Raw genomic sequence first — 20,606 nt, 5'->3', positions numbered from 1 at the left:
AAAAAGATGCTACCCAAGACAGGGGTTCAGCCTGGGGAGACTCCAGGCTGAGGCACCACCACATGAGACCATTACAGTGTGTGGTCTGTGCCGGTTCAGGCAATATGAGCTTACATGCAGAGCATGTAGTGTACAGCCTTCCTAGTGTGAGACATGCTGCTGAGGAGGAGGTTCTATAATAAAGAATTAACTCCTTCAGAATGCCCTGATAGTGCATAAAAGTGCACAACCAACGGTTGTGACTTATCAGGCCGCTATTATGTGCGCCCTCCGGATTCCAAGCCTGGACCCCCAGCCAGATATTCACTCCCTCTGCACTGCAGAGCAGCCAGCGCCGACCAGTGTACCAAGGACGCTGAGAAAATGGCGCCGGAGTGAGGGGGGGGGCGGGGGTTAACCCAGGAGCGGGAATCGGAGGGCTAAGGAGATGTACAGGGGAGGGAATCATCTCCTCAGATAGGAGTGTCCTCCCCTGTGCAGAGCGGCCGGCGCTGCAGTGTCCCCCTGCATGACTGACATGCAGGGGAACGAAACGAAACTAGGCCGCGGCTGAAGCCGGGGCCTAGAGTTATGCATGCGGCCGACAATCAGGCATCATCGGCGCGGTTCCCAGTAAAAACCGTGGAACCGGCCGGAAACACAGTAAAAAACAGCATTATCAAAGTAAATCACTGTCCCCCCCAATAAAAGTGCCCCACATTGCAGAAGGACCCTCTGAATAACGTCTCTATACTTAGCTTTGAGACGCAGGGCCCAGTCCCTGGTGGGGTGGGGGTTCAGTGCTCCTTCCAGCAGGGTCCTGCACAAGGGCTGCGGATGGAGGCCAGTCTCCTGCAAGGCAGTGAGAACCGTGTTGGCTCTAACTTCAAGCCAGAGCCCCTAAGGGATGGTGAAGGAGCGCGGCATGAAGGGCTCCTGCCCTGAAGTCAACCTTAACAGCACCGCCGCCAGGGGGGTGAGAAGGGACATGCCGGGAGTCCAGTGGACCCGCTTTTCTTCCAAATCTTTAGAAAAAATGAAAAATCAAAAGAGGATGCATGTGTGTGTGTGATCCTCCTGACACACAAAGCAAAAACTGGCTAGGACTGGCTACCAGGGGGTGTATAGGCTGGGAGGGAGGAGCTACACGTTTGAATGTAGTTCTTTGTGTGTCCTCCGGAGGCAGAAGCTATACACCCCATGGTTTGGGTCTCCCATAAGGAACGATAAAGAAAAGAAAGAAGACCAAAGAACTGTCTGAGGACTTGAGAAACTAAATTGTGAGGAAGCATGAGCAATCTCAAGGCTACAAGTCCATCTCCAAAGACCTGAAAGTTCCTGTGTCTACGGTGCGCAGTGTCATCAAGAAGTTTAAAGCCCATGGCACTGTGGCTAACCTCCCTAGATGTGGAAGGAAAAGAAAAATTGACGAGAGATTTCAACACAAGATTGTGCGGATGGTGGATAAAGAACCTCGACTAACATCCAAACAAGTTCAAGCTGCCCTGCAGTCCAAGGGTACAACAGTGTCAACCCATACTATCCGTCGGCATCTGAATGAAAAGGGACTGTATGGTAGGATACCCAGGAAGACCCCACTTCTTACCCAGAGACATAAAAAAAGCCAGGCTGGAGCTTGCCAAAACTTACCTGAGAAAGCCTAAAACGTTTTGGAAGAATGTTCTCTGGTCAGATGAGACAAAAGTAGAGCTTTTTGGTGAAAAGTCATCAACATACAGTTTACAGGAAAAAAAAAAGGCATTCAAAGAAAAGAACACGGTCCCTACAGTCAAACATTCAAACATGGCGGAGGTTCCCTGATGTTTTGGGGTTGGTTTGCTGGGTCTGGACTGCTTGACCGTGTGCATGGCACTATGAAGTCTGAAGACTACCAACAAATTTTGCAGCATAATGTAGGGCCCAGTGTGAGAAAGCTGGGTCTCCCTCAGAGGTCATGGGTCTTCCAGCAGGACAATGACCTAAAACACACTTCAAAAAGCACTAGAAAATGGTTTGAGAGAAAGCACTGGAGACTACTAAAGTGGCCAGCAATGAGTCCAGACCTGAATCCCATAGAACACCTGTGGAGAGATCTCAAAATGGCAGTTTGGAGAAGGAACCCTTCAAATCTCAGGGACCTGGAGCAGTTTGCCAAAGAAGAATGGTCTAAAATTCCAGCAGAGCATTGTAAAAAATTCATTGATGGTTACCGGAAGCAGTTGTTTGCAGTTATTTTGGCTAAAGGTTGTGCAACCAAGTATTAGGCTAAGGGTGCCAATACTTTTGTCTGGCCCATTTTTGGAGTTTTGTGTGAAATGATCAATGATTTGATTTTTGTTTCATTCTCTTTTGTGTTTTTTCACTGCAAGTAAAATAAATGAAGATAATAATACCAAAGAATTTGTGATTGCAATCATTTTCAAGAAGAAATGGAGTACTACCTGACAGAATTTCAGGGGTGCCAATACTTTTGGCCAGCACTGTAGTTACACAGGCAGACCACAGTAAACGAGGCTCTGAGCACTCTGTATTACATCTTTCTTGGCAGTGAGTCCTTCTGACACAGGACAATGCACCACCAAGAAGGTGCTTGTTAGTCACAAATGATCTCATTTCACCCAATGGACAAGTCTTTTGCTGGTTCATTGAGTGATCAGCAGATAATATTGAAACAAGTGTTATTCACGTGCCAAAAAAAAAAAAAAAAAAAAGCAATACTGAGGAGTATGCGAGAGTGGAGAGACAACTCATCTTCATTAAGGATACCAATTTTGTTTAAAAATAGTTCCATAATAATATTTTTATATTAACACACACACACACACACACACACACACCTTTGGGTTTTTTGGAGGGGCATAAAAGGGGGTTGATTTCAAATTTTTAAAAACTTCCAATTTTTTTATTTTCTACTTTATTTAGAGGTCTTGTAGCAGTGATCATCCAGTCACTTATGTTGTACAGCGCTGTGCATCAACACGACTCTGTACAGTACAAATACTGACTTCCTATGAATGCCACCACGTAGCCAGAGTTCACAGAAAGCTCGTTATGACAACCCATCAGTGACGTCATGAGGCAGCCAATGGGTGTAGGGAATGATGCACCCCTCCATCGGTGCATGTTAATTCCCGTTGTCAGAGATTGACAGCAGTATTTAAGTAGTTAATAGACGTGAGTGGATCTCAGATTCACCTGTGCCTGTCAGAGGCACATGTTTGCAAATCAGATCAGCTGACGTGCAGGAGAAAATGTGGGCTCAGAGTGAGCCCACATAGGATGTACAAGTATGTCCTAATATATGTAAGGTGTTGAAAAGGGACTGTCAGCACTGAATGACTGTTCAAAGCAAGCACAGGCGCTTGGTACATCTTGGCAGGGCCAAACCGTTCAGCACAACTTCCCACCTAGTCAATTCCTGGCATCTCCACCTTCACCCTCTATTTTGATCGATGGCTCTGGCTTTAAAAAGGAGGTAGTGAAGGACAGAGACCAAAAATAAATAGGTGGAAGGCTGCACTTAAAATGATTAGACACGGTACCCTGAGTGCCTGTACTTGGCTTGAACCATCCTTCTGTGCTGACAACTCACTATAAGCACATTCATGCTTTAAAAGGCATGGTCATACTAAACAAATAAATAAGAAAATATACTTTATACCTAGGAGAATTTCAATTTACCTTGGGTTTTTTTTTATCTATGCACTTCTGGACACGTTGGGTTAGAGATTTAGGAGACGATCCATTATTCTGTTCCGGTGTTCTGGAAGAGAAAAACCACAAAAAAATAAAATATAAATAAAAATAAAATAGGATATATTCACACACTAGTACATTTGAATCTAACCCACAGCACCATGTACATCATTAAACCCACCTAATGTGGAAGCCATGTTTATAGCTAAAGACTGGAATAGATCTTCCATCTTTGGTACTAAAATTTCTAATAACTGACACATCCTAGCTCGACATGTTTTAGAAGGGGAGACATACCACTACCGCTAGAAAGTAAAATCATGCTGACCGGTCCAGACCTCAAGACACTGGATCTCGTGTGAGCAACTCTTCCCCCACGTGACATACATGTAGCTCATTTACAAGATTTGTCTAAAGTCCGCTTTACACGCTGCAATATCGTGACTGATATCGCTAGCGTGGGTACCCGCCCCCATCGGTTGTGCGACATGGGCAAATCGCTGCCCGTGGCGCACAACAGCGCCCAGATCCCGTCACATTACTTACCTGCCCTGCGATGTCGCTGTGACCAGCGAACCGCCTCCTTTCTAAGGGGGTGGTTCGTTCAGCGTCACAGCGACGTTACAGCTGCGTCACTAATCCGCCGCCCAATAGAAGCGGAGATGAGCGGGACGTAACATCCCGCTCACCTTCTTCCTTCCGCATTGTGGCCGGGAGGCAGGTAAGGAGAGGTTCCTCGTTCTTGCGGTGTCACACGGAGAAATGTGTGTTGCCGCAGGAACGAGGAACAACTTAGTTACTGCTGCAGCAACGATATTAGAGAATGGACCCCCATGTCACCGATGAGCGATTTTGCATGTTTTTGCAACGATGCAAAAATTGCTCAAAGGTGTCACACGCAACGACATCGCTAAAGCGACCGGATGTGCGTCACAAATTACGTGACCCCACCGAGATCGCTTGAGCGATGTCGCAGCGTGTAAAGCGGCCTTAAGGCTTTAACACTTCCATTAGGTGTATATTACACATCTTAAAGAAAAATCTTCCATGTATGGGTTATTTTGCAGGTCTAAAACATTACAACCACTGCGGCAAAACACATTGGAATTTAGTGGTGTGCATTAACACACAATAATAAATTCCATAAAAGCCATTACCTAAAAAGTGACACAAGCGAAATTGCCCCAAAGATGGCGTTATCCATATCGACACATAAGAGATCAGCTTTGTTTTTGCTGGGGGGAGATGCGGCTTCTTCATCCAAAAGGATTAGCAATGTTTTTATTGTCTCTCGGCCACATAAAGCTGTGCCACGATTTATTGCATGAGTTTTAGGCTGGAAATATACAGAAAAACAAAGAAACACTATAGGATCACTGCACGTACGAACAGTAACATCCTACTGGATGGAAGAGAACACACACACACACACACAGTATGGATAATGGCCTGCTTACCCTTGCTGGACTGATGCCTGTGGAGCTTTCCATCTCAATAGAATTAAGAAGGTTTTTTATCCTCAAATCCAATTCTTGTGCCACTTCCGTTACAGCCTCACTAACAGAATCTTCACTGCTTCTTCCCTTTATCAGCTTCATTTTTATTGCTGATAGTATTCGCTCCCCGGCATTTCTGAAAAGAAAGCGTAGGCGACTTCAGTTATTTAAAGATACATTCTATTGTGTAACATTTGATAAAGAACACTTTATATTTTACTTTACCATATATAAAACAAAAATAAAATTATATTTATATAGAGATTAGCAGCAAAAGATTTGCAGGAGCCAGGTCCGGTGGCCTTGACAGTAGTACAGGTTTGCCAGATGAGAGCCCTGTGAACTTCCTCCTATCCTTTGTCATCCACAGCACCTCGTCTGATTAGGAAACAATCGTTGTGGTGCGATGAATAGTGTTGAGCGAGTAGCTAACTATTCATAATCGCTATGCTGTTAGTGAGTACTGTACGCTACTCGCATATTCATTACGAGTAGCGGGCGCAATGTAAGCCAATGGGAAATACTCGCTAAGTAACCTGAAAGCCGTACTTTTCGTGTGAGTAGCGAATAGTACGGCTTTCGGGTTACTCGCTACTTAGTATTTCCCAGTGACTTACTTTGCGTCTGCTACTCGGAACGAATATGCGAGTAGCAGACAGTACTTGCTAACAGCATAGCGATTATGAATAGTTAGCTACTCACTCAACACTAGCGATGAACACACGATACTCCGCCTACTAAAAGCAGAAGTGTAAAAAGATGAAGCAGGTCAGAGAGAGGTTCTTAAGGCTCTGGACCAGTGCCCAAGGACTACCGTCATTGTCACCAGACCCAGATCCTGTGAATCTTTATACTCAGTTACAACATCATAAAACAAAAGCATTTATGGCCAAGTTATTTTCTACATAATCTGGTTAGCAGGTTTTTGCTATGTAAGCTGAAGGCCACATTCTGCAAGGATTAACACAGAATTCAACGATGCTTGTCTTGTCAATGTCTGATCTGTTTATTTGCCAGTTAAAACCACCATTGCTTGGACTACAATGTCACGCGTAGGGCATTCCGGCATGCCCCTTCCACTGATACATTGACATGGAGGTATCAATCTCTATTGAGAGCCAGGTGTGGGTGGGACAGCTCATTCAGCTCTGCTACAGTCAGAGTTTTTAGATTTAACCAAGTCTCAGAACAGCTGCACCCAGTAATCTAAGTGTTACATTGTTGGATTCAGGATCTCTTTGCCTACATCATCCTGCTCTCAGATGAGGTAACAAAAACCTGTTGACAGATTCCCTTTAAGCTCCAAATTAGAACTACTGTTCCTCACCATCTGATTAAATAACCAAAAAAGCATGTGAATAAGAAGAGGTGGAGGGAGTCAGGTCACCACTGGTTATTGAGGTTTATTAGAAAACGGAGCTACTGTAGACAGATTCTGTGGGAGCAGGGTCCTTACCCCTCTGTACCAGTGTCACCGCTCATTGTAAATTATATTTGTACAAAGAAATCAATACCACCCCTATGCCGCCATGCTGAAATTTGCAACCCAGATTTGGATAGGAAAAAAAACATTTTCTTAAAATGCATAAATCAAGCAGACAAAACCATCAACCGGCTGAACAGTTCAGAAGTGCATATTCTCTGAAAGCAATTCTGTGCTGGAAAAAGAATAAAGTACTTTATTAAAAAAACAAGGATATGGGCAATTTCCAAGTGCCTGTTAAAATAGAAAACAGATTCATAATTACAATTCCAAAAAACGGAAAGAATGTGACATTTTCAGCTAGTCTGGACAACACTTCAGAGCAATCTCAAAAACAGAGCAGAGCGTTAAAAAGCATAGGACAGATTTTGACGTGGAACTATAGGGGGTGCTTAATTATGAACCAAGTGTCAAAAGTAAAAGAGGGCAGAAAGTCCGGCTCTGCATGGTGTATAGTCAGCTTCTCGTCGAAGTAGTCGTGCACAAAAGCCTCAGAATATTGGGAGAGGTATTCTTTATCCAATTCCTGACAATACGTAATGGCACATCTTGTCAGGTTGCTGCGTAGAGAGTCTGTACCATAACAAGATACCAGCTGTAAATATACAGCCGGTATCAACTACAACAGACGGGACATGCTCTGAAAGCTAAACGTTTAACCACTTAAATGGAACAGTCAATCTCCGACTGAAGCATTGACCGCCACTGCCCACAGTCACTGGCTTTCCGGCGTGAGATTGTTGGGGGAACTGATATATAGTGATTGCAGCCCAAATCGCTGCCATCTTGGTCCTCCTATAAAGCTCATCTTGTGGATATAATTCATAGAACACTTTTTATACTTATACTGTAATACAAGGTATTGTAGTTGACTCGCCCACCCCAGGGCTCTGGGACACCCGATGCCGGGCCGGACTAGTCCGGGGGAAGTCAGTGGTGGCTGGGCCCAGCTCCATGACCCTGGCGGGGTCATCTAATATGACGACTGCTTGGGATGGTGATTATAATTAAGTTTATGGAAGATTCGTGACGCCACCTGTGGATTGCGGCAGTGGAGCCGCCGCTGCTGGATAGGGCCTCCGGGGCTGATGTAATGGCAGCTGGGATGGTTCTGCTCCCCACAGGTGGAGCGGTACCCCGGGGCAACCGTTGGTGCTTATTAAAGTCTATGGTGCTTTGGTGAATGATGCGGTGCAGGGCGAAATAAAGGAAGAAACACCAGGGGGTGCAGTTTCAAGGTCTTTACTCACTGTTGCCAGGGCTGCAGCAGACTGGTTGCCTTTGGAGTGCTGAAATTCACTGTCAGGGACCTCCGCCGATCCCGGGTAGTTCTTAAGGTAAGTGCCGGGTGCACCCTTGTTTGTGTCTCCTTCCTCGACTTCAGAGCCTTGACCTTTATAGATAAACTTGTCTCGGCCTCCACCATAGAGTCTGGTCAAGAGGGCTTGTCTGGCTGGAATCTTACCCTCTTCCCAGGGGATCTACGGCAGGTTGTGGCCCGGGGCGCTTGCAACCACCCTGGGCCTCGGTGTCACTTTCTGAGGAAATGTCCTTCTTCCCTCTGTCTGGGGACAGTCCCCGATTGCAGCCTGATCCCTCCACCCGATGTTTTAGTGGAACAGGCCATAAGCTTAAAAGCCTTCCGTGGCTCTGGAATCCTTTCTTAGTCTGTGGTGTCACCTGGGTCTAGCTGGGCCCCAGGATCTCCACCAGGAAGCTTCTCTTTCGGTCACTCTCTCCACTCTGCTGAGGTAACTACCTCCCTCTCTTTCTCCCTTCACTAACTCCTCTCAAACTCACTGACTTTGAACTACCTGTTCCTACTCTCACTTTGTTGGCTCCTCCCACTTTCCCTGTTGCTAGGCCCCACCCTATGGGAGAAGAGATGGGTCTTACGGACCCCCAGCATGCAGCATGGGGGTAGCTGCCACTATCCCCGGTCCCAAAATATGCCTAACAATAGGTGTAGTGCGAATTTGCCTGTGACCCGGCATTTATCCTTGTCCTTACCCAGGATGGGACATCACACCTGAGGTGCAATGTCTCTGTGGCGACGGAAGCCTCAGGGGCGCCACATAGTATATAGTGAACAGCGATCAGCAATGTATAGTATGTAAAGCAGTAAATAGTACAAGTGGTCAGAAGGCTGCAGATTCAAGTCTCATATGTCCTCTTAAGGGACTTGAACCTGCAACCACTTATAATATTTAGTGCTTTATATACTAAAGTGGTCAGATGGTTGCAGATATATGTCCCCTTATGGGACTTGAACCTGCCACCACTTAGTATATAAAGCACTAAATAGTATAAGTGGTCAGATGGTTGCAGGTTCAAGATCCTTAAGAGGACATATGAGACTTGAATCTGCAACCATTTGATCACTTGTAGCATTTACTGCTTTATATACTATACATATGTTTATGTACTATGCTTTTTATTTATGTGTAATAATGAGAAATGACACAGGGAAAGTATTGAAAATGCTTACTAAAATATAATACTTTGTACAAAAGCCTTTGTTGGCGATGACCGCTTCCAAACGCCTTTATGGAGAAACTAGTTGCATACATTGCTCAGGTGCAATTTTGGCCTATTCCTCCACACACACTATACAAATCCTGAAGTTTCTATGGGCTCCAATGAACTCTGCGCTTTAGTTACTGCCACACATTTTCTATTGGATTCAAGTCAGGTGACTGGATTCAGAGAATAGAAAATAAAGCTGCTAGAATGGCCCAGCCAGCCAATTGAGAGTATCTGTGACTATTTTTTGAATCATTGTCTTGCTGAAAGGTCTACCCTTATTTCATCATCCTGGTAGATGGCAGCAGAATTTTATCAAGAATGTCTCAGTTCATTTGTCCATTCATCCTTCCTTCAATTATATGAAGTTTGCTAGTGCTATATACTGAAAAATCGCCCCACACCATGATGTTGCCTCCTCCAAACTGCACTGTTGGTATGGGGTTTTGGGGGTGAAATGCATTGCCTTTTGGCCTCCAAACATGGCATGTATTATGTCATCCAAAGAGTTCAATTTAAGTCTCATCTGACCAGACTATATTCTCCCAGTATTTCACAGGCTTGTCTAAATGTTATTGTGCATCATTTTAAAAATGCACCTGAATGTAGTTTTAGTGCAGCAATTGAGTCTTGTGTGGTGAGTGTGCATACAGATCATGGAGGTTGAGTGCAGTACTCATGGTTTTCTTCAAAACAATTGTACTGATTCCAGGTCTTTTTGTAGCTCTCCACAGGTGGTCCTTGGCTCTTGGACAACTTTTCTGATAATTCTTTTTATTGCTCTGTCAAATCTTGCAGGAAGCACCTGGCCGTGGCTGATTTAATGGTGAAATGCTGTTCTTTCCACTTCCAGATTATGGCCCCAACGGTGCTTACTTGAGCCTTCGATAGTTTAGAAATTCTTCTGTAACCAATGATATCATAATGTTCTTAATGCAAGAATTAATGTTGCCTTGAGACAGCTCAGTGGTTTTACCCATCATGAGAAGTTTCTTGTGTGACACCTTGGTAATGAGACACCTTTTACAGGCCATCAGATGAATCAGATGATATTCTTCACTAAGTGGCAGGATTGCTTTCTAATTATTGATACATTTCAGCTGTCATGAGTTTCCATGGCTTTTTACACCAGTCTTTCTTTATGTGGTCAATATTTTTTCCCGGTGTTATTTCTCATTACCACATGTAACTTAAGAACATCTACAGTTTGATTTCATTGACTGTGTGAATTGGATGGGTAGATAGATAGAATCTGTGTTCGATATCTATTGTAGTGGAAGGAGTACTTTTGGTTAACCCTAGGAGTGCAACTTTGTCATACCTCGGGTGTCAAAACTGCAGTTCTAGTGTTCATGGAGAGCATATTTGCCATCCCATGCACAGAAATATTACCATAATTAAAGGAGTTGTCCGACAAACTCCAAAAAAAAAATAAGTTAATCTGTGCTGTATTGTCATATAAAACAACCCCTACATTATTTTTTTGTTTTCTAACTTTTGTTTCTCTTGAGTTTTCACTTTATTCTCTGCAGCTCTACGTTTACATTCAGCACAACCCAACATGACATGTTTGACTGCCAAACCCAGTCACAGCTGACACCCTCTGCCCGCCCTCTGCACACACATTCCCCGTCAGTATTCTCTACCCCAGCACCTGAGAGATAAATGAGTACTATGTAATGAAAATTATATATAGCCCCTAATGTGTCTATAGGAGAGATTATATTATATAATATACATATACATACACACACACACACACACACACACACACACACCACGAGTTATATAGTATATTATACATAATCCCCCCTCATGCACTCTCTTCTCTCCCACTGCACTGTCTCCTCTGCCCCCCAGCACTCCCCTGTCTCTCACCCCCATGAAGTCTCATCTCTGTCCCCCTGCTGTGTCACCCATGAACTCTCTTCTCTGCCCACCCACTCTGTCAGCCGTGCACGCTCTTCTCTGCCCCCTCCCCCCCCCCCTCCCGCTCGCTCTCCCTTCTCACCCATGCAGCATGCTGTCTCTTCTCCGTGCTGTGATGATTGCAGTGTCCTATACAGAGCTCAGTGCTGTTCGCTGGTGTCAGGTAACATCCCTGCTTCTGACTGTATTCAGAAGCGAGGAGCACGGGAGGCTGCATTCATCACAGAGACAGCGCACGGGGGAGGAAGGGGGGGGGGGGTCACAGTTGCCCGGGCACCATACAACATAATGAGCTGAGGACACTGTAGGGCAAACAGCGCTACGGTGTCCTAGACAGAGAGGGCAACCCTGTGTTTGTCCAGCACATACAGTGCAGAGATAGCAGCGCACAGGGAGGGGGGCGGAGTCTCCACGCACTGTACAGCCCAGCAGGGCGGCAACATGCAGTGGCAGATTTGCATGTCAACATGGTCCTGCTCATGTTGACATGAAATGACCGGAAGTAGCAAAATCACAGCAGGAGCAGTTACATGACCCCTCTGAGCCGGGGGAGAGGGGCTGACAGCAGGGCAGGTAAGTGCTCACTATCTACTTACCTGCCTCAATGTAGCCCAATAGTGTAAATAATAAAAAAGCAAAATAAGCCGGATAACCCCTTTAATGCTTAGCAGGAGAGATTGTGCAGATCCTGCCGGCCGGTTGGATAAGCTTTGTATCCATATGAGGGTTAATACAATTGATTTTTGGTGCACAGGCTGGAGAAAAATAAACTGTCAGAAGTAGATAAGTTGATTTACACTTAGCAGGAGAGTCTCAGTCTCCCACACAAAAGCTGATAGCGCAATATGTGGGAGGTCTGTGCAACATATAGGATATGTGATGCGGTCCTTGTTTGCTCACATTTGTGTGTGGTCATGAGGGGCACAGACAATCAGTATAGCACAGCTGTATATTAAATGTGCAACGATCATAGTTTAGTTTATAGCATGGTAAGTAGAATAAAACTACTAAAGTGTGCAGCCGTCTAAATTGTGTATAAGGAGTTTAAGAGGCATAAATGAAAGACATTACATATGCAAGACACCAGGCTCAGTTAATTCTGCAATAAACTGAACTTTAGCACAAGACAACCAAAGTAAACTGTACTGGGAAGTTGTCATGTCACTGTTGGGGACAATATATAATGCCCTTTGTATTTTTAGTACAACTCTCTTAATGTACTATTTCACTTTAGAATAGATTACTACCTCTCCCCCCTCTAACCTAAAAGCATTATGAAACAAACCGTAGACCACCTACATCACCACGATAGTTTAATAATATTTTTTCCTACTTTCTGTTGTCGAAACCTGGGTGCATCTTATTGTCCGAATACAGTACTATGTCTAAACAATATGGGAAAGCCCATGTGATGATATCATGTCTTTGGAAGCTTCTGATAGATGTTGCCAATAAACCTGACTTAATTAGGGACATACTTGTGGAACAATTTTAATGCACACCTGAAGCACACTGCTTCTTTGTGTATTATCATGAAAAAGTCAAAAGAAATCAAACAAGATCTGAGGAAGAGAATTGTGGACTTGCACAAGTCTGATTCATCATTGGGTGCAATTTCCAGTTCCCTGAAGGTGCCTCATTCATCTGTACAAATAATTATACGCAAGTACAAACAAGCTGGGAATGTCCAGCCATCATACTGCTCAGGAAGGAGACTGGTTCTGTGTACCAGAGATGAACGTGCTTTGATAAGACGTGTGCATGTCAACACAAGAACAAAAGCAAATGACCTTGTGAAGATGCTGGTGGAAGTTGGTAAAATTGTGGCATTATCCACAGTGAAACGAGTACTGTATCAACATGGGCTGAAAGGCCACTCTGCCAGGAAGAAGTCATTATTCCAGAAGAAACATAAAAAGCCAGATTAATGCTTGCAAATGCATACAGAAACAAAGACCTTCATTTTTGTAGACACGTCCTGTTGCCTGCAAAACTAAAACTGAACGGTTTGGCTGTAATGACCTTCGTAATTGTTTGGAGGAAAAGAGGAGCAACTTTGAAGCCTAAAACACCATCCCAACTGTGAAACACGGGGGTGGTAGAATCATGTTGTGGGGTTGTTTGCTGCAGGAGGGACTGGTGCACTTCACAAAATAGATGGCATCATGCGGAAAGAAGATTAGGTGGCAATACTGAAGCAACATCTCAAGACTCCAGCCAGAAACAATGTTTGGGTGGAAATAGGTCTTTCAAATGGACAATGACCTGAAGAATACTGCCAAACTGGATTAAGAATAACAAAGTCAATGTTTTGGAGTGGCCCCCACAAAGCCTTGATCTATGGGCAAAGCTGAAAAAAGGCAGGAGAGTGCAAGGCGACCTACAAACATGGCTCAGTTACTCCAGTTCTGTTAGGAGGAGTGAGCAAAAATTCCTACCAACTATTGTGAGAAGCTGGTAGAAGGATATCCAAAATGTTTGACCCAAGTCCTACAGTTTAAGGACAACCCAAGTCCCCTGCCCCAATGTTTCATGGAGCATGCCAGAGGTCACAGCTCATTACAAGCATATGAGAGCCTCATTCTGGTTCTCAGAATTGTATTGGGAGCTTGTGACGCAACTTCTTACTTCCGGACAGTCAGACGTCACAGGCACAAGATGGTGTCGTTGGACCGGAGTGATGCTGAAACAAAAAATATCCCCCCAAAAAATTGTGCATAGACCCCAAAAAGTAAAAAATAAAATAGATACCATAGTTAAGGTAGACAGACTGCACCAGCAAGTAATTGGCTGCAGGCAAATGCTATGTTTTCTCATGACAGGTTCACTTTAGGGATAACAGCCATGAAAGTGTCAAAATAAAGGTCAAAAGTTACCTTGTACTAGGAGTTTCACCGAGTATCTCCTCCAATCTATCAATAAAGTGAACAAACTGTGATAAACCTTTAATGTGCTTTCTTAATGGATCAGCTTCAGATGGAGCATAACCCTTTCCTCCAAGTTCCACTGCTCTAATGAAGGAGGTCACTACCTGCAATGAAATAAAAAAAAAAAAAAAAAAAAAAAAACAAACATTGGTGCGAATGTGACATCAAGTTGCAGTTCATAACATTCATAAAATCAGAAGCAGTAGCACCTTTCCTATCCACCTCCTGACCTGTATTTTACCAGATCCTTGTATTTCCCTTAAAACACTTCTAGAAACATGTTTTCACTTCTTACTTTCCATTGTGCCCTTCCTTTGTTATTACTACTGTGAGTTTAGGAATAAATGTAATGTGTTACCAGTTAAGTGCCTGTCTGTACACAGTAACTGTAACGCACGCCGCAGGGGATGGTAAGGCGGCAAGCCGAAGTAGACCCTCTGGACCACAGGGGTGACCCAGGTTTACACTTTATTGGGATGGGATTAACTAAGCACCCAGCGCGATACAGACGCCTGGTGCCACACCCAGGGCATTGACTGATACTGTGGCAGCTGAGCCCTTAGGGAAAAGCCAGGCACAGGTGCAGACAGGCAGTCTCTAGTGCAGCAGGGTTCACCAGGAAGACTGAGGCAGATGGCACAGCCAGTGTGGATGGACACAGTCACTAGTATTGCTGGGACCACCGGTGCAGCTAAAGGCAGATAAGCACAGCCAGGATGCACAGATAGAGGGGTACCGCTGGGGCAGGGAATCAGGCAAAGGACAACGTACACTGACACGAGGCCACACAGCAGACCTGACAACTAGCTGGCTAGGAACACACCACTGATTAACTGCGTTGATCAGGCACCACTCCTAGTGGGAGAGTGCCTTAAGTTCTCAGTTCCTCTCAGCCATAGGCAGAGAGGCACTTACAGGAAGTGACGCACCAGCCCTTTAAAAGAATGGCAGCGGTGTGCGCGCACACGCCCTATGTGCACTCCCAGAGGACTTGTGCACCATGCACAAGCCCCAGAGGAGAAAGCAGAAAACACCCTTCTGGAGGACCAGGGGGAAGCCAGGCAGCATGGTGCGGGCCGGCCACGGCAGTGAGTGAGTGTCTCTGCCCGAAGGAGGGTGAGCGGTGGAGGGACAGTAACATGTCTTAGTTCTGCCAAGTAGTTAAAAGATGCACCTATACAGTCATTTTCTAGAAATGAACATGTCAGGAAAGCAATAGCAAAAAAATGCAAGCATAGTGTACTTACCAGAAATAAGGCCAGCTGCTTGTTCTTTGATGCACGTTTAATGTCTGTGAAAGCTTCTCTACCGAGACCCCTCTCGGGACAGTTAATGACTTGGGCTAATGCAATATCATTCTTAGTATTCACCAAAAGGCTTAAATAGGAACAAAATATCCTTTTGACAACGTCTTTGATCTAAAAATCAAATAAGAATGTTACATGCCTAACAAACAAAAAAAATCTTTAGTTCCTTCATTCTAAAGGATAAGAATTTCATGAATTACCTTAAAAAAATCCATACTATTTTTACATGGTGTAGACACTGCCAGAGGACTGCGATCTGCACTTTCTGAGTGATGACCAAGGAGAAAGTTCTGTAACTGGTCCTATGTAACAAAGTCAGATAATTATAATTAGTACCAAATTTCTATCTGTGCATATAGGATCCTATACACACAGAAGAAAGTTTATTATTTACTCACAGAAGAGAGGTTTACTGCCACAGAAGATTCTGGCTTGGAAAAGGCTTTATGTAAGTCAATAAGATCCAATGTACTGCTGTTTTTCAAAAGTTGGTCATACGTTTTCCTGATTGAATCATAATTCTTCGGGATTAGATGGCCATCATTAATCAGTTCAAGTTTATCCTTTACCAAGTGTTTCCATATAAGCAGGACGTCACTGAGGTAAGCCGTATATCCATTGCCATTCTAGAGGTGAAAAATTGGGACATAAAACAAGTAAAAAAATGTATATATATATATTAATATCGTGAGAACCCTTCTGTGCCCTCTTGGGTCTATTTTTATGCTCATCACATAGCTATCATCTCAATTATAAAAAGGTAACAAATAGCCGCAAAGACTGAGAAATGGTTGTAAAGGACCCATAAAAAAAAATAAAAATAAAATAATATCTTATGATTTAGTAGCCAGATGCTCTAGACCTTTAAGCAAGCAAGACTGAAAGCTCTCGCCATTTTGCCAGTTATGGGAGACTTCCTGTTTCTAAAACTGTAAATTGCCACTGTATCTTTTCTTTTTTTCATCCCTCATAACTGATTGGTCCTAATTACCTGTCTCCATGAAGAAATTTGTTATATATGTCATATTGAAAATGACCAGAATATGCAAACCAAAATCCGCAATGAAATCTGTACTCCTTGAATATAGCCTTAAGCAGGGGTGGGATTCAGCCAGTTCACCCTGGTTCGGTGGAACCGGTTGTTAAAATAGCAGCTGGTGAACTGGAAAGATCCCAGAGCTGCGATCCAGTTCTTTCGCCGGTGGCTGTGGCCCACGCACAGTCTGCTCTGTGGCGTCTGCGCTCTTCAACCTCCCCACTAAGGATGGAACTTTCAAATGTACCGGCCTCCCAGATGCCGATACAATTGAAAGCAATGACAGAGGGAGCGGCGCGCTTCCTCGGTCATCATTCTCCCGCTGAATCTGTCTGCCTCTGACAGCTGAGCGCGATGACGTCATTACTGTGCTCACCTGTGGGTTGAGCTGTCAGAGCGGCAAAACAGTGGACAGGCTGAGGAGACTGGAGCAGTGGGGGAACGAGTAGAAGTGAGTATGTAATCACGGTGGCCAGACGACTATGGGGCTGCATAATGCTACCACATGGGGGCTGCATAACCCTATATGGAGGAATTTGACGCTGCATTATATTATGTGGAGTAATCTGGGGTGCATAATATTATATGGAGGAATATTTAGTGCATTATTCTATTCGGAGGACTATGTAAGCTGCATAACATTATATGGAGGAATTTGCGGTTGCATTATATGGAGTAATGAGAGTCTGCATTAAATGATGTGGCACAATATGGGTGCATTATGTTATATGGAGGAATGTGGGGGCTGCATACTTCTATACCCTCCAGAGCTGTATGTCCCCTCCACACTAGTGCTGCACACCCCCAGAGCTCTATGTCCCTTACACCTTAGGGCTGTATACTCCCCTCCACCCCAGTGCTGCATAACCCTCAGAGCTGTATCCCCTCCCATTGCTGTATACTGTGATGTATATACAGCAGTGTCAGTGTGCGGCCATGTCTGTTAGTGACGACCACCAATCAGCGCAGCACAGCAACATGCCAGGGAGGAGCTGGACAGGAGACAAGCGGTGGAGGTGAGTGAGGCTGCTGCTGGATTCCCCATATTAAAAATACCTCAAATGCGTCTGTGTGTGTGTATGTATGATGTGTATATCTATGTATGTCAGTGTATATGACTGTGTATGCGTTTGTTTATATGTGTATTTTTCTGAATTGCTCTTTAAACATGTATATGTACGCATGTGCATCTGTGTATGTGCGTGTCTTCTTGTGCATGGGGCCCACAAAAACCTGGAGCCGGCCCTGCTCTTCACTCACTCATCCCTGCAAATAGCACGGCTGTGATGGCAGATATCAGTGAGGAGCAGCACGGGTGCTAACTTGACACATCTCGGGGACTGGGAGGAGCTATTGGCTGCAGCAGGGACACACTGTGACAGTGACACCCACCAGCGCTAACTTCTTAAAAAGCAGCTTTACAGTGGAAATACATGCAGCTTTCACACGCAGGTCAGGAGAGTTTCTAGCCGGAACATGAAGTATTCCAATGTCGCTCCAATTTTTAACAGCTGTCAGACCGCACCATTATTCATATTGTATATGTTTGATGCATGGGTGTGGCTTGAAACGAGTGGGGTTTCCCTACACACAAACACAGAACCTGTTACAAATTTGAATCCCACCCCTGGCCTTAAGCATGAGATTTCACTAAATAATCCATCTAAAAAGGCTGGAAGAGAAAAGGAGTGAAAATAGGGTCTTATCCAGGTGAGAGTGTAGGAGGGGGCGGAACTACAGCCACTCCTACGTAAAAGTACTAGTGTATTGTAAATTTAATGTATATAAATAGGTAGAACGTATATGTATATATAAATGTAGAATGTAGCAGCGAGGCCTTTGGTCCATCTAGCGGCCGCAGGTATTACATATTTTAGGGTAAGAAAGGTATTTGATTGTAATGTATGTTGTAGAGAACTAAATATTGTGTAATTAGAGTGCTGGTCCCTTGTGCTGTGTCAGTCAGGAGACGTAGTGTGAAGTGTCAGGAGCACTGTATGTAAAGGGTTAAGGATAGATAATATTATAGGACAGTTACGTACTTTTTATAGATAGGATGTCTTAGTTGCAACTAGGGAGACAAGCTGAGCAGGAGTGGGAAGTCAGTGGTAGTTAGTTAACAGGGTAGAACAGGAACACTAAAAGATGCAAGATGGTTATCAGGGAGGAAGGAGGAGTGAGCAGAAGGTTTAGAAACACAGGAGTTTGTAGTCAGTTAAGTGGCAGGAGCTGAAGTATACAGACAGAGTCCTGAGCTAGGGCCTGTCAAGGTAGGGAGGAATCCCACCATGTGTCGAGACCTCAACCTGCAGACGGGCTGTGAAGTGTCCTGAGATCGATGGGACGTCGGAGGTACAGCAAAACCGCCAGCGCGACCCTGAACTGATCGGAAGTTGCTATGCATCCGATGGCCCAAGTGAGATAGGACAGCCGCACGGAAAGGATACAGGGGGAGAAAGTTTGCAAAGAACTCAGCTGCTTGAGGATAGTGCCCAGGGCGAGTGCCAGGAAGAGACAAGTTTCCCCCTAGGAGAGTAGACACAGCATGAGTGGTCCTAAGGGCCTGTAGTAAGGAAGAAGTGCGATCTACAATAAAGGTTTGGGTTTGTTTATCAGAGACTGGCATGTGCTTTATGTCTCCCTCCCAGTCTATGACGAGGACCCCACAAGTAAAGATGACTAACACTGAACGTAATGACTAATTCCTCATGCCCCAATGGGAGCACAACAGACATATACATTTAAATGAAGTAAGGGGAAGCTCTTCCGGCCATCACCAGCTTCCTCTCTTCAAGAGGATAAGGGTAAGACACTGAAAGAGGCTCACCTTGAGGGATTGTGACAAACAACCACTGACCGCGCAGAACACAGCTGCTGCCGCGCCACGCAGAAGGCGAATACAAAACTGGTTAATGCCGCACTGCCGTGAATGAGTAAAAATTCCAGGAAAGATTTGATGGTGATTTTATTAAACACATTTGAGATCATGATTATCTCCAAAACGCGTTAATAAAGTCACCATCAAATCTCTCCTGCAGTTTCCGCTCATTCACAGCATTAAAGTAACTGTTCTGCACCAGTTTGTATTCACTAAATAATCCATAACAGAAGTATCCGCAGCATATCCTATAATCCACTTCAGATATTTTGTGAATAGCCAGTGTAGTGCTGAACTACAACGCTGACCTGGTATTTTTCCACAGCTTTTGCAGTTAATGCTTACAAAAGACCTCTGTTCAGTGCCCTGGGCCAGATTCTCTGCCAAGGCACTGTGCATCTTCCAGAGGTCTGGCTTGGTAAGAATGGTGGTGCCAAGCATGACAGATTATCAGAATTTTGCAATATATATTCTGCACCCACTACACAGTTATAGTCTGAAGATAGATAGATCTCTATTATATTGACAGATGTATTTTGTTATTAGACTGTAAAAACACTTTCATGAAACAAGGTCATTTTCTTTTTCAGATGGTTTGCCATCATAAAATTGGATACTTGGAAAACCAAAAGTACAGATCTAAGGACAAGTGGTTTTACAGTATCAGAGGAGTTTATCTTGGTAGAGCATTTGTAAGCCAAATAAACAGCCCAGATAAAGGCGACAGCACTTTCTATTATTCATAATAGCAACCGCAGGCTCTGTGGACAGTCTGAGCAGTGATGTGCTCGTGTGCGCACGCCAGCTGGATCAACCACAAGGGGGGAAGAAAGGATCAGAAAGTCCAGTGTAAATTCAGCCACGGACATTAGAAAGATCCCATTTCACAAGCTTTCCTCAATAAAACAAGAACCTAGCTTGGGAACGGTGACTTCCATTGTCTGAATAAACAAGGAAAAAAACAAAAAAAAAAAAAAAACACCACACCCAACACACCCTCTTTTACAATGTTACATGGGAAAAATACATTTTTTTTCTATTAAAAGGCTAAGATATAGGCCGCTCCCAAGAAAGGAAGTAACACACTACACCATTAGGATTTTGTATGCAGGCTAGGGTGCCATGGGTGTACATGCAGTGGCGTAACTACCGCAGTCGCAGAGGTCGCCACTGCGACCGGACCCGGAGTGCAGGGGGCCCGCTAGCCCCAGCCTCTGATTCAGACAGATGTGTCTGGGAGTCTGCGCATCCAGCTGATATACATCGCAGCACGGAGATCCGGCAAGTCCCTGTACTGCGATGTGCCGACCGCCGATTAAGGCCATGAATATTGCTCCCCAAGCACACAATCC

The 20,606-nt window shown here is 44.5% G+C and overlaps 1 protein-coding gene across 3 annotated transcripts in view; it reads right to left on the bottom strand.

The window, feature by feature from the left end:
* PARPBP (PARP1 binding protein) overlaps positions 1-20,606 on the bottom strand; it is a 59,778-nt gene that overhangs the window by 7,544 nt on the left and 31,628 nt on the right. For all 3 annotated transcript variants that reach the window (XR_012753014.1, XM_075344710.1, XM_075344709.1), the window contains exons 3-9: positions 15,739-15,966; positions 15,541-15,642; positions 15,281-15,451; positions 13,983-14,137; positions 5,133-5,307; positions 4,833-5,011; positions 3,661-3,742 (exon numbers count right to left, since the gene is read on the bottom strand). Coding sequence is in view for 2 of the 3 variants with exons in the window: in XM_075344710.1 (XP_075200825.1) it covers positions 3,661-3,742; positions 4,833-5,011; positions 5,133-5,307; positions 13,983-14,137; positions 15,281-15,451; positions 15,541-15,642; positions 15,739-15,966 (1,092 nt within the window). In the remaining variant the exon portion in view is untranslated. The remainder of the gene's footprint in view (positions 1-3,660; positions 3,743-4,832; positions 5,012-5,132; positions 5,308-13,982; positions 14,138-15,280; positions 15,452-15,540; positions 15,643-15,738; positions 15,967-20,606) is intronic.

This window comes from Anomaloglossus baeobatrachus, chromosome 4, assembly GCF_048569485.1.
Source record: "Anomaloglossus baeobatrachus isolate aAnoBae1 chromosome 4, aAnoBae1.hap1, whole genome shotgun sequence".
NCBI lineage: Eukaryota > Metazoa > Chordata > Amphibia > Anura > Aromobatidae > Anomaloglossus > Anomaloglossus baeobatrachus.
The sequence above is the reverse complement of the archived record's forward strand: the minus strand, read 5'-3'. Positions and strand labels throughout refer to the sequence as shown.